The sequence below is a fragment of the Panthera onca genome, chromosome A1 (genome assembly GCF_046562875.1).
Source record: "Panthera onca isolate mPanOnc1 chromosome A1, mPanOnc1 haplotype 2, whole genome shotgun sequence".
Classification (NCBI taxonomy): domain Eukaryota; kingdom Metazoa; phylum Chordata; class Mammalia; order Carnivora; family Felidae; genus Panthera; species Panthera onca.
This window is the reverse complement of record NC_138339.1, coordinates 66537607-66552227: the sequence shown is the minus strand read 5'-3', so window position 1 is coordinate 66552227 and position 14621 is coordinate 66537607. Positions and strand designations below refer to the sequence as shown.

The window sequence follows — 14621 nt, the reverse complement described above, 5'->3', positions numbered from 1 at the left end:
TTGGTCAATCCCGAAACGTGTTCCATTTACATTGTCACCTCATTAGGAATCCAAATGTTTGAAAAATCACTAGGTCCAGGATTCTTTACCCAGGCATGCTTACCCAACTTTTTTTCTCCCATCAGGTAAAGTCAGCAATAATCAATGGCATGAACTGAGTAATTACTCATTTGCATATTTAAACTGACATTTTGAAATGACAATGAGAAGCTGACAATTAACCGTTCTCTAAGGAAATGCCCTTTCTCTCCATATGGTTTCTACTCTGGGACTAACACTTCAAGGGGTTTTTCAATCTGCGGAACAACAGAGAGTCTCCCCAGCTGAGACTCCCATGGAACTTCATTTAGCATGCAAATGTCTCACCTTCTGTACCAAGTATTTAAATGCCATTCCCACTTATGCTAAGAAGCCAGTTATAAAATGAAAATTCATCCTCACCATAGATCTTGGGTAAATTAAACAGTAAAGAAATTTAAAGCTTTGGGGAAAATACATTTTCTTGTGTTAGCCTGGCAGCATGTATGATGGAAAAGGCCCTCAAGTAGGGCCACAGATTCATCCTTCCCCCAGAGGCTTTGTTATCATAGCCCCTTGTCTTAAAATAGAGATGTGACTTCCTATTGCAAGGATTACATGAGATAAAGTGTGGACTAACTGATTATAAACTATAAAGTCTTCCATAAATGTATGCTATTATTTAGACATTCACTAATATACTGACTGGCCAAAATAAAAAGACTGTAAAATAAAAATGTGGGCTAGAGGAAAAAAAACAAAAAAACCCTGAAAAGATAAAGTTGCTAAAAATGCCTGTGAACAGATCTGATCTATAGATTCAATACAATCTCTATCAAAAATCCCAGCTGCTTGGGTTGAAGAAATTGACAAGCTGCTCCTAAAATTTGTGTGGGAACTCAAGGGCCTAAGAATAGCCAAACAATCCAGAAAAACAGAATAAACAGTTGGAAGGATTCAAACTTTCTGATTTCAGAACTTAATGACAGAGCAACAGTAACCAAGACAGTGTAGTACTGGTACAAGAATAAGTATCAATATCAATCAAAAAGAACTGAAAGTGCAGAAATAAACTGTTACATATATGGTCAATTGATTTTTGACAAGAGTGTCAAGAAAGCGAGAAAAGAGTAGTCTTTTCAACAAATGGTGCTGGGACAGTTGGATATCCACATGCAAAAGAATGAACCTGGACATCTTTTCACACCACCTACAAATATTAACTCAAATGGATCATAGACCTAAATGTGGGAACTAAAACTATAAAACTCTTAGAAGAAAACATAGGTGACCTGGGATTGCAAAGTCTCCTTGGATATGTCACCAAAACCCAAGCAACAAAAGGGCACATAATGTATGATTCCATTTGTATGAAATGTCCATAGTAGGCAAATCTTTAGAGGCAGAAAGTAGATTAATGGTTGCTTAGGGCTGGGAAGATCGGGGGGAAGATGGAGGAATACTGCTAAACGATACAGGGCTTCTTTCGGAGTGATAAAAATGTTCTAAAATTGATTATGATGATGGTTGTATAACTATCAATATACCAAAAAACCACATTGAATTATACACTTAAAAATTTTAATGTTTATTTATTTTTGACAGAGAGAGAGACAGACAGACAGAGCATGAGTGAGGGAGGGGCAGAGAGAGAGGGAGACACAGAATCCAAGGCTCCGAGTTGTCAGCACAGAGCCCGATGCGGGGCTCAAAGTCACGGACTGCGAGATCATGACCTGAGCTGAAGTCAGACGCTCAATGGACTGAGCCACCCAGGCGCCCCTTGAATTGTACACTTTAAATGGGCAAATTGTATAGCATGCAAGGTATAGCTCAATAAAGCTGTTAGAAAATATCTGAAAGACACACATGTGAAAAGCAGCACCGAATAGTGGTCAAAGCCCTCATTTGAGAACCAGAGATATCAGTTGAATTTCGGGTCTTGCTAGTGTGGAATCTTGAGCAAATAGCAATACATATCCCTGAGCCTGTTTTTCTCATCTTTAAATTGCATGTAATAATAATTCTTTTTTCAAAGGGGCTATTATGAATAGTAATTGAGGTCACATATACAAAGTGCTGATTTAGTGTACAGCCTAGCACATGGTAAGCACTCAATAATGTTAGCTGTTTAAAAAAAAAAAAGATATGTGGGCCTGTAGGTAGTAACTTAAAAATAGTAACATATTGTTGTAAATGTTATATAAAATTATTCATATGTAAACTTAATAAACAGAGCACTGCCAAATAGGCAGGCCCACTTTAAGACACTCAAAAAGAAAAATCACAACTCCACTTCAGGTCTTTAGATAATCACAGAGACTGGACTTACTTTCCTACCTAAACAACTAGAAATACAGACAAAATATAAGAAATAATAATTTCCAGACATTATATAACAGCACAAGACTACAATCCCTGAGTAAAGGTAAACCAGCAAGATGAGTCTACAATTATACCAACTTACTGCCTGGGGGCAATTTACAGGCTGCAGAACAGGAGAGGGAATCCATCACCCAGTGGTCCCACTGAGTTGAGAAGATAAAGAACAAAGTTCAGGAAATCCAAGGTGGATAGAACTTGTGGTACAGAGGGAAGATGAGGGAACGTCTCAGAAAGAGAGCTCCAGAGATCTGCAGAGGCCAAATTAACCCTAGACTAAAGGCTATTCTGATACTGCCTAACAAAGCTTAAAGGCAAGCTCCCAAAAGATCCAAAGTCAACAGCATGCCAGAACCAGGTAAAGGAACACAACAAAAGCCAGAACTCAACAAGTTATAACGTCCTATCTCCAACCAAAAATTATCAGGTATACAAAGAAACAGAAATATGTCCCATAGGCAGTAAAAAAATTAATCAATAGAAATAGACCCAGAGGGGCACTTGGGTGGCTTAGTCAGTTGAGCGTCTGACTTCAGCTCAGGTCATGATCTTGTGGTTCATGGGTTCAAGACCCACATGGGCTCACTGCTGTCAGCCTGTCAGCGCAGAGCCCACTTCAGATCCTCTGTCCCCCTCTCTCTGTCCCTCCCTGGCTTGTACTCTCCCAAAGAATAAATAAATAATTTTTATTTTTTTTTAATTTTTTTTTAACGTTTATTTATTTTTGAGACAGGGAGAGACAGCATGAACGGGGGAGGGTCAGAGAGAGAGGGAGACACAGAATCAGAAACAGGCTCCAGGCTCTGAGCTGTCAGCACAGAGCCTGATGTGGGGCTCGAACTCACGGACCGCGAGATCATGACCTGAGCTGAAGTCGGATGCTTAACCGACTGAGCCACCCAGGCGCCCCAAATAAATAATTTTTAAAAAGAAACAGACCCAGAAATGACAGAAATGATGGAATTAATAGACAAGGAAGTTACAGTAGCTATTATAAATACTCTCCGTATATTTAAATGGGACTTCTAGAAATGAAAAATACAATGAAATATGAATGGGATTAATAGCAGCTTAGACACTGCAGAAGAAAAGATCAGAAAATTTGAAGATACAACAATAGACACTATCCAAAAGGAAACACAGAAAGAAAAAAGATAAGGGAAAAAATTAACAGAGCCTCAATGAGAAGTGGGCAAATATCAAGCAATCTGATATGTGCATAATTGGAGTCTTAAAAAGAAATTAGAGAAGGGACAGAAAAGATGTTTGAAAAAAATAATGGCTGATTAATTTCCAAGTTAGAGGAAAATTAAATCTACAGACTCAAGAATTTCAACAAACCCCAAGCAAGAGAAAACACAGATGAGTGTTTTATCATCTCACTTTATAGGTAAGGAAACTAAGACAGAGGCAGGGACTCGTACCAAGTCACATAATTACTTAGTAGCAGAGCCTGGGGTGAACCCAGCTTTCCTGACTCAGATCCAGGGCCCTTTCCACTATGTTGCAGAGGAATAACACGATCTGACTTACAATAAGTCACCTGGCTGCAGTATGCATAATCTGAGTGTGTGGAGGGTGGAGGGGGCAAGGGCAGAAGGAGGAGCCTGTTGTACTAATCTCAGTGTGAGATGGGTGATATTTTGTACCTAAGTAGGAAGGTGATGAAAAACTGTCAGGGTGAAGCTATACATATATTTTTTATATATTTATTCTTGAGAGAGAGAGAGAAAGGGGAGGGGCAGAAAGAGAGGAAAAGAGAGAATCCCAAGGAGGCTCCACACTGTCAGCACAGAGCCCAATGCAGGGCTCAAGCTCAAAAACTGTGAGATCATGACCTGAGCCAAAGTCAGACACTTAACCAACTGAACCACCCAGGTGCCCCCAAGAAGCTATATTTTAAAAGCAGAATTGGTGGGTTTGCTGATGGACTGAATGTACTGATAGAAAAAGAGAAGAACGCAGGATGACTTTATTTTCTGACTTGAGCAACTAGCAAGGGAAAAGACATTTACTGTAATCAAGAAAACAGAGGGAGGAAGAGTTGGGGAGGGGAGTCAGGAATTTTGTTTTGTACATGCTGAGTTTGAGATGTCTTCGGACATGTAAGTCAAATATGCAGTTACTGCATATTCCTGTCTTAAATTCAAGGAAGAGGTTGTGGCCAGTGATATGGAAAGATCATAAATGTGGTAGACAAATGACTCAAGTTTGGGAAGTTCTAGGTGACATGATTCTCAAGAATCTTTACATATGAAAAAATTGTGATTCAGGAAATACTGTGTATCAGAGTTGGTTCTTCTGGATGACTGGGTACAAAATTTGTCCCACTCAAAATTTTCTCCCTCATATTAGTTATAATGGATTTCCTTTTTTCCCTCACTTAGGTTCAGTTTGTGCCTTTCCGAGTGACGTTATGGTTTGATTATAGTTTTGAAGCTTTCAATATTATTCAGTTCCTTCAAAGTTTGGCTTTGGTTATACTGTTCTTTGAATATCACCAAAGACTCTCTTTTTAAAATTGTGGGAGCGGGTCACCTGGTGGAGCGTCTGACTTGATATGGGCTCAGGTCAGAATCTCACGGTTGTGGGATCAAGCCCTGCCTCAGGCTACCTGCTGAGCTTGGAGTCTGCTTGGGATTCTCTCCCTCTCCCTCTCTCTTCCCCTCCCCCAGCTACTTGGCACTCGCTCCCTCTCTCTCTCTCTCTCTCTCTCTCTCAAAATAAATAAATAAATAAAACTTTTAAAAAATTGTGTGCCAGAGTTATCAACTTTAAGAATAATCCTTATGTCATGGGATCTACCTGGCCATGACACAAGGAATCCAGAAGGCATAGTCTTTCTACTCCATTTACCTTCTGTTTAAGTGTCTCCTGTAACTTTTAAAGCCAAACGACTCCTCTCTCTACCCTCCCTAAACCATATTTCTGCTAACTGTCCGGGGGAAGAATAATAGAGTCTGTTTAATCTGCAAGTCTGTGGTTCTTTAAACATTACAGTAAGTCTCCATTTGACCTGAAAACCTCTCGTTGTAGTTGCTGTTATTGTTCATAGAAGATGAAGCAAAATGTTTGCAAAGCAATTCTAGTTCATACATTTCACTGATAATTCCACTTTTGACTCATTCTTTAGTAATACAGTACCTGGAACCATGAAGGTGTTTATTCTAGCATTATATAAAATACTGTATTTCAAACTTCTAAGATGCATAGTTTAATATTGTGAAATCTGAATGTTTCTTATAATTCTGTTGGCCTGGCGCTGACACAGTTACAATCGCTTGTGTAGTGTGAATCATGTTGTTATTCCCGGTAACATGACTAGCATAAGTCAATAAGAATTCTTAAGGAAGCATAACTCTCATGCTTCCTTAAGAATTCAAGTCCTGGCTACTTCCATTGACACCTTCCGGTAAGACCAGAAATACCAATGTCAGTAATTGCAAAAAGGTGTCAGCATCTTTTTTTTTTAATGTTTATTTATTTTTGAGAAAGAGAAAGAGTGTGAGCAGGCAAGGGGCAGAGAGAGAGGGAGACACAGAATCAGAAGCAGGCTCTAGGCTTTGAGGTGTCAGCACAGGCCCAATGCGGGGCTCAAACTCATGACCAACGAGATCATGACCTGAGCCAAAGTCGGACACTTAACTGACTGAGCCATCCAGGTGCCCCAAAAGGTGTCAGCATCTTAAATGACAATCCTGTAGCAAACAGTGGAGCCTCCTTTAAAGAAATGCTGCATCCCTGAATGCTTTGATGCCACTGAGGCTGATACTGGATATTAAAACCCAACATCAATACTCTGAACCAAAAAGTGATTTGGAAGACTTGCACTTTAATTGTGAAGAAGTTTTAGGATCATTTTGAACAACATGATAGCCTATTCTCCTTTTTTTATGTATGCACAAGAGTAAAATATAAAATCTATGACTAAAGAAGTTTAAGGCAGAACTTCCAATATAAATAAAATTAAAAATCTATTCAATGATCTGTATCTTATCATAGTGTGACTGATACAGAAAACAATGTGTGTTCCAACCTGTAGCATCTTAGATTTAACAAAATTCCAAAGCAAATAACTGGAAACAATCTAAATGTCCAACAATTGAAGGATAATCAAATAAATTGAATAAATAAATAATGGGATATTATCATTACAAATCACATTTTCCAATCTTTTTTATTTTGATGATAGCGTCATTGAGATATAATCCACTTACCATAAAATTCACCCATGTAAAGTGTACAATCCAATCGTTTTTAGTATATTCATAGAATTGTGGAACTATCACTACAACCAACTTCAGAAGCTTTTCATCATTTCAAAAAGAAATCCCGCACTCTTTAGCTATCGTCCTCCCCCAGCCCTAAAGCAATCACTAATCTACTTTCTGTCTCTATAAATTTGTATATTCTGGACATTTCATATAAATGGAATCATATATTATATGGTCTTTGGGAATGGACCCTTTCACTTAGCATAACACTTTCAAAGTTCATCCATGTTGGGGCACCATGATGGCTCAGTCGGTTAAGCATCCGACTTCAGCTCAGGTCGTGCTCTTGCAGTCTGTGAGTTTGAGCCCCACATCAGGCTCTGTGCTGATAGCTCAGAGCCTGGAACCTGCTTCAGATTCTGTGTCTCCCTCTCTCTCTGCCCCTCCCCAGTTCACCCTCTGTCTCTCCCTTTCTCTCTCAAAAATAAATTTTAAAAAAATTTAGAAAAAAGGTTCATCCATGTTGTAGCAGCTGTCAGTACATTCCTTTTTATGACGGTGTAATATTCCACTGTATGGATAGATCACATCTTGCCTGTTCTTTTATCAGTTGATAGGCATTTGGGTTGATTACATCTTTTGACTATTATGAATAATGTTTCTGTGAACATTCATGCATAAGTTTGTGTGAGGACATATGTCTTCAGTTCTCTTGCATATATACCTAGGAGTAGAATTGCTGGAATATATATATATGGGAATTCTATGTTTAAGTTTATGAGGAACTACTAGACTATTTTCCAAAGTGACTGCACCTTTTTACATTCCTACCAACAGTGTATGAGCATTCTGGTTTCTCCACATCCTTGCTAACACATGTTATTACCTGACTTTTTGATATGGCCATCCTACTGGATACAGAGTAGTGACTCATTGTAGCTTTGATTTGCATTTCCCGAGTGGCTAATGATGTTGAGCACCTTTTCATGTGTTTATTGGCCATCTGCATATCTTCTTTGGAGAAAAGTCTATTCAGACCCTTTGTCCATTTTTAATTGGGTTATTTATCTTTTTATTATTGAGTTATAAGAGTTCCTTATATAATCTATATACAAATTCCTTGCCAAATATATGATTTGTAAATATTTTCTCCCATTCCTTGGGTTATCTTTCACTTTTCTGAGAGTGCCTTGTAAAGCACCAGTTTTAAAAATTTTAATTAACCCCAATTTATCTATTTTTTCTTTTGTAGCCTGTGTTTTGGTGTCATATATAAGAATCCATTACCAAATCCAAGGTGACAAAGATTTTGTTCTATGTTTTCTGCAAAGAGTTTAATGGTTTTAGCTCTTAGCATTTAAGTTTTTGATCCATTTTGAGTTCATTTTTGCATGTGAGGTATGTGAGGACTATATACATTTTGTATATGAGGAATATATACACTTTTGTATGTGAAGAAAGTGTCCAAGCTCATTCTTTCACATGTGGCTACCAGTTGTCCCAGCACCATTTGTCAAAAAGTCTATTCTTTCCCTATTTCACCCCTGAATTTGAAACCCTTATCTTCACACTCCTGTTAAAAATAAATTCACTATAGTGGGGTGCCTGGGTGGCCCAATTGGTTAGGCATCCAACTCTTGATCTCAGCTCAAGTCTTAATCTCAGGGTCATGAGTTCAAGCCCCACATTCAGCTCTATGCTGGACATGGAGTCTACTTTAAAAAAATAAAATAAAATAAAAATAAATTCACTATAGACACATGGTTTGTTTCTGGACTCCCAGTTCTATTTCATTGATCTATAGGTTTATCCTTTTGCTACTACCACACTGTCTTGATTATTGTTGCTTTGCAGTAAGTTTTGAAATTGAGAAGTGCGAATCCTCCACCTTGGTTCTTCTTTTTCAAGGTTGTTTTGACTATTCTGGGTCACTTGAATTTCCATATGAATTTTAGGATCAAATTGTCAATTTCTGCATAAAATGGCAGCTTGGATTTTGAAAACGGTTGCATTAAATCTGTAGATCAGCTTGGGGAAGCACTGACATCATAACAATATTAAATCTTCCTATCTGTGAACATGGGATGTCTTTCCTTTTATCCAATCCTTTTTAATGTACTAGAGGAATAATATGATGTAGCTATGTCACCAGGAAAATAGAAATGATATTCCTTGGTTATGGGATAATGGATAATTTTTATTTTATTTTTAAACATTTCTGTATTTTCCCATTTGTCAACAAAGAATATCTTTTATATAACCAGAAAGAAGTTATTTTTAAAGGAAAATATTCTTTAATAAAATACACTTACACTTAAAGTACTTTATAAACATGGAATATGCTTGGAAATGAAAATGCTTGAAAGATTTTTCAAAATTCATGAACATACCAATCTTTATTCTTGGTCATTTCTTCATCAGAATTTACTGATTGTATGCTGTATGGCAAACACTGCACTAGATCCTGAGTGTACTGGTTTTTTTTTTCAAAGTTTATTTATTTTTGAGAGAGAGAGAGAGAGAGAGACGGAGCATGAGTGGGATGGGGCAGAGAGAGAGAGCGAGAGACACAGAATCTGAAGCAGGGTCCAGGCTCTGAGCTGTCAGCACAGAGCCTGACATGGGGCTTGAACCCATAAATTGTAAGATCATGACCCGAGCTGAAGTCGGACACTCAACCAACTGAGCCACCCAGGCACCCCCTGAGTGTACTGTTTAAACAAAATAAGCATAATTCCTACCCTCATGAAGCTACAACTAGTGGGAGACTGACAATGAACAGGCAAACAAGGTAGGAAATAGAAATGCAATTACAAGTTGTAAAGAGTACTTTGGAAGAAAGCCCTTGGTACTATGACAGAGGATATTGGTGGGGAAGAGCTAACCTTTGATACAGTGGTCAGGAAAGCTCTCTCTAAGACACCAACATTTCAGCTGAGGCTTGGCAACTAGATACAAAGGTAAATGGTGGTTTTTAATATTTGTCAAATGTTCAAGATGGTTTCTTAAAACTTAAAGGTAAAAATAAGAAGCTTTACAATTCCAAAGGGAAATTAATCTCAACAAATAGAGTAACCCCACCACCTCCTATACCACGATAAATAGGGTCCAAAAAATTCAATACCATAAAATGTGGGGTTAAGTCATCGTAGTTAATGAAATGCACCAGAAGAGCCTGCTGTGGTCCCACTATACAGTCCCAATCCTACCCTGTCCAAGCTGCAATTTGGCTCCACCTAACAGTAGTTGTCAGTTCCAGCTTAACTATCCATGGGGATTATTCTGGGTCCTGGTGGCAGGCTGGAAGTTCCTGGGCAGAGGCAGCAATTCCAGGAATCTCCAGTTAGCTGGTGCTTTTTTTGTCAGCCTGCTAAGGAAGCTTGGGCCAAGAGAATATTGAAGATTCAAAGCCCTACCCTTTACTTCCCTCTTCCTGAGGTGGTGTGCCCTGACGTTTCCCCTCCCGGTCTCAATCTATCTTCCACTAGCCTTCCTCTAAACATGAGACCTCCAGCCCACTCCTGTTTGAGAATGAGAGTTAAGCAAAGGACCAAAGCCAATATAGTTGAATGAGGGTTACCATGGAAGTTTTATTATATGTTTTGGTTGCTTCTTGCCTACTCAATATCCATTCCCTGCTCTTAGTAACAGAACTCAGATTTTGTTTAGGAGGCAATGTGACTAATCAAATTAGATGCTTCCTTGAACTCTACTGAAAGTCACCATGGTAAGGTGATATAGTTTGACCAATAAGATTTCAATTAAGGGATTTGAGAAAGCTCTGCCTTAATGATATATGCTCTACTCATTTCATCTTCCTTTTGTACCTTCCTGCCTGGAACCTGGACATGAGGCTGGAGACAGGGCAATCATTTTTTAAGACTATGAGATAACCATGAGGATGAATATTTTATATCAAGAATAGCGATGTAGAGAGATAGAAGGAAGTTGGGCATTAATGCCATTGTGGAATGGCTGTCCCAGCCTGAATGAACCACCTCCGGACCTCTAGGTAAGAAAGTCTGTACTTATTTGACTGTAGTTCGTTTTCCATTATATACAGCCAACTGAAAAATCCTAACAGATACAGTGGTGTACTATGAACATAAACTTAACATCTTTTAAAGAATCCAAGATTTTTAAGGTCTTAATGTAGAAAGTCCAACTCTCATGTTTATAAAAGAGAAAATTCACAGCATTCCACTCCTTATCATCTACTGTTGAGTGGTCAGTAAAGGTCATTAAACAAAGGGAGCACAAAGGAGCAACTTCAGAGAGGGAGTCATTTAATGCCACCTAACTTCATTAACCCCATTTCCCATGCCACATCAAATAAACATATATTCCAGGTAAAACTGTGCTTGCTATGTAAACATACTTCTAGAGAAGATCCTTGGTGCCTCGTTTCAATGAGATTGCCATCCCTGAACTCCTCCTCTTAAATGGGAATTTTGTCATAGCATAAAATAACTTCAAGAGCAACTCTGCCCACAGGCAAAATTATGGCTTAGGGTTCATTATTGCACACACCTTTCATCTTTCAAGCAGATATATTAAAATGATATGACTCAAGGAATGATACAGTTTTTTCCACTTTTGCCTTAGTAGGTTTCTACTTTAATATGAAATCTCCTCTTTACTACCCCCTTACATACAATGCCTCATCCTCCAAAACAAAATCCTCAAATTATGCCTCCAGAATTCATTATCTTTTGGGGTAGAGACAGCCACCATTTAAAATAATATGAGCAGGGGCACCTGGGTGGCTCAGTCGGTTAAGTGACCGACTTCGGCTTAGGTCATGAACTCACAGTTTGTGGGTTCAAGCCCTGCATTGGGCTCTGTGCTGACAGCTCAGAGCCTGGAGCCTGCTTCAGATTCTGTGTCTCCCTTTCTCTCTGTACCCCCCCCCCTCAAAATCAAACATTAAAAATTTTTTTTTAAAAATGAACATTTGTACAAAAAGCGTAGTTCAGATAAAGCAACATACTAATAGGCCAAATCAAAGGAAGGAAAGGAGAGAATTCTACTAGCGTTCTACATACACCCTTGCCCATGTGAAATTAAACTCTTTGTGCATCCTAATGTGAAGAATGTAGACTGTTTTTTATTATTGTAAATAACACAATGGCCATTCGAGTAGGAAATTCAAGTAGGCTTTTCAAGTAGGAAAAAAATCTACACTATATGATGAAATTTTTTATCACAGAACCAAAACAGGGAAAGACTTCCAGATGAAAATCTATGTGGGGTTAACTGGAATTACATTTCCCCCCCCCCATTTCAGAATAGAATTACTCCACAAAGTTTTCTGGTATCTTTCTCAATGGTTCCTAATGAAACTCTAGAAAAGTAATAAAATCCAACCAAGAATTATCATAATTGAATGGGGTCCCAAATAAATTATGTTTTTAATTGCCAAAATCTTACATGTCAAATTACCTGATTCAGAGATCTTATAAAAATTGGGGGGTGGGGGTGGAAATTCCCCACTCTTTTTTTCTCTAAGTAGGCAAGGGTAATCAGCAGGAGGCAGCCGGGCTTTTTAGAGATCTTTACTATTACCAAGACAAAGGCTAAACTAACATGTCATATACAACTTAGGTGGACTTCTTCCTAGAAGACAATTCAAATTTCAGCGTGAAAGGTCTTCAGTGCCGTATGTCAACCTTTCAAAGAAGCATACCACAAGACATTACACTGCCTTCTTCACCATCATTGTATGATAAGTGATAAAAAATGTGGGCAGAAGTAATCATTTCGCCAACCCCTGCGGCTTGAAGCCTCAACACAGCTTCTATACGGAATCTAGAAGCAAACACAGGGAGCGTTATGAGTGGTCACTCAGAGGTGTCCTGACACCCCACTCACCTGGTTAGCTTCTGGAGCTGAGGTATGGGGTCGGGTCTATATTACAGACTCACCTCTAAACCCCCAATTTGTGCCTACGCACTTGGTTCCCCTCAGGCTAACAGGTTTAAATCAGTACTGGGTGGCAAGCTATGTCCATTCTGTGGGTTCCCCAGTTTGGAACACAGAGGCTCTGCAGCACCCGAAAGTTCTTCGCAGCTTGTTTTCACGTCCAAAGCTGTCACTGGGAGCACATCCCTATCCTGGTCTAGCCCCAGGGCTGTCCACTGAGCAGCCGGACTGATCGCTCTCTGGTGCCAAAGCATCTTGACACCCAGGAGCCCGAGACTGCAGAGCAACCCCTCTGACGTGGGACAAGCGGCCAGAACTCCTCTCCCCACAGGCACGAACGCTCCACGACCCGGGAAGGACTTGCATCCTAAAGAGATGTCTCCCGACGCCCAGACAAAGACAGCGCTGGGAAAAGTTGGACCAACTAGCACCACCAGAAGGCGAGCGGATCAGCCCCTAGGCTTCAGTGGCCGAGCCAGCGATGCGCTCTCAGAGTCGCCGCCAACTTTCCCCGTGAGCTTCTGAGCAACTTGCTGGAAGTTGGGGAGAGGGGGCAGAGGAAGGGTCGGAGAGGCTGGTCGCGCGCCCCAGCCCGTTCCGCGCACCTCCCCGAGTACCTGCTAATGTATCCGTCGCCGTCGCCGTCGCAAGTCTGGAAGAGGCGCCGCATCCGCTCCTCCTCGCCAGTGCTGGATGTGTCGCTGCTGCTGCTGCCGCCGCCTCCGCCGCTGCTGCCACCGCCGCTGGCGCTCCCCGCCGCCGCCATCATGCGCCCGCTGCCTGCTCGGGAAGAGGAGGACGCGCGGCCGCGGGAGGAATCCGCGAGGCGCAAAAGCGGCTCGCAGCCCCGAACCTGCCTGACAACGGAGCATGCCCAGTGGCCGCCGGGGCGCTCCGGGCGCGGGATTCCAGCTCTCCGGGTTTTGCCCGGGCTGGGAAGATGGGCGCCCTGCAATCGCGGGAGTAGGCACCTCAGCGGAGAGGAAGGAGGGGAAGGTGGATCGTGGAGTCGGGGAGCCAGGGATGGCGAGGGGGCGAGGGGACGCGAGGGGACGCGAGGGGGGGCAGAGTACACAGGAGGTCTCCTGGAAGGGTGTCAACTCCGTGCATCCAACCTTGACGCGGGCCCTTGACACTTGGGGACTCAAGCAGAAGGGAGTGTGCTCCCGGCGGAACTCCTCCAACCGCCCAGAGTCGTGGATTTCTTTTCAGGAAAAAGATAAACACTCCCGTTTTGCAAACTCAGAGCGGTTCTTCTGGTCCCAGGCTGCAAGACTGCGCTGGATTCTGAACCCATAGCCCCAGATGAGACCCTTTAATGTCTCGGGTTTTGTGCATTTTTAACACCTGTCAAGAAATCTGACCCTCCTTAACTCCGGCTGATCGTCAACACTATACTGGAAATAATCTGCTCTCCTGTGTGGCATTGTGAACGTTTGGTCCATTTCTGGAAACAGCTCCTGACCTGACGTCACCAGAATTTGGCCCAACAGTTTTAATAACATCAAAAGCGAACATAATAGATGGTCTCATTTGACCCACACTACACACCTGAAAGATATCTCTTTATTATCAGCCCTGTGTTTTAGGAGGTAGGTAACTACTCCATATAGTATCTTGATTATAAAATAAGATAGTATATTTTGATACCTACTAAGCACTTAATAACTGTTAGCTCTCATTATCCCCAATTTACAGATAAGAAAACCAAGGCACCCAGACTTGCTTTAAGGTTCCAGGCTTAGTGTCAGGGCAGAGGCAAGCCCAGGCAAGCAGTCTAACTCCAGAGCAGGAGGCCTTAAACACGACAGTATCCTTCCACCACAGCAGAAAAGGAACCACAATGAACCAATTTGTGGTTTAGGGAATGACTCATTATTCTGTCCCAGACTTTCTGCCAGAGGTCTGAGAATTCCTGTGGTAGTTTTAAAACACATCTGCAGATTCTTTGGTGCACCTCTCATCAGGAGGTGGAGACTGTTTGCCTTCCCTTGAACCTGAGTGGGCCTTTGTGATTCTCTTGACTTCTGAGGCTGGTTTAGAAAAGACACTACAAATTCCATTTGACTCCCTCACTTGGGACAG

At 41.0% G+C, this 14621-nt stretch overlaps 1 protein-coding gene across 1 annotated transcript in view; it reads right to left on the bottom strand.

Moving 5' to 3' along the window:
* MCC (MCC regulator of Wnt signaling pathway) overlaps positions 1–13326 on the bottom strand; it is a 439298-nt gene extending 425972 nt beyond the window's left edge. Inside the window, exon 1 of the mRNA XM_060635191.3 lies at positions 13154–13326. Coding sequence (XP_060491174.1) covers positions 13154–13305 — 152 coding nt within the window. The 5' untranslated portion in view covers positions 13306–13326. The remainder of the gene's footprint in view (positions 1–13153) is intronic.
* Positions 13327–14621: the final 1295 nt, after the last annotated feature.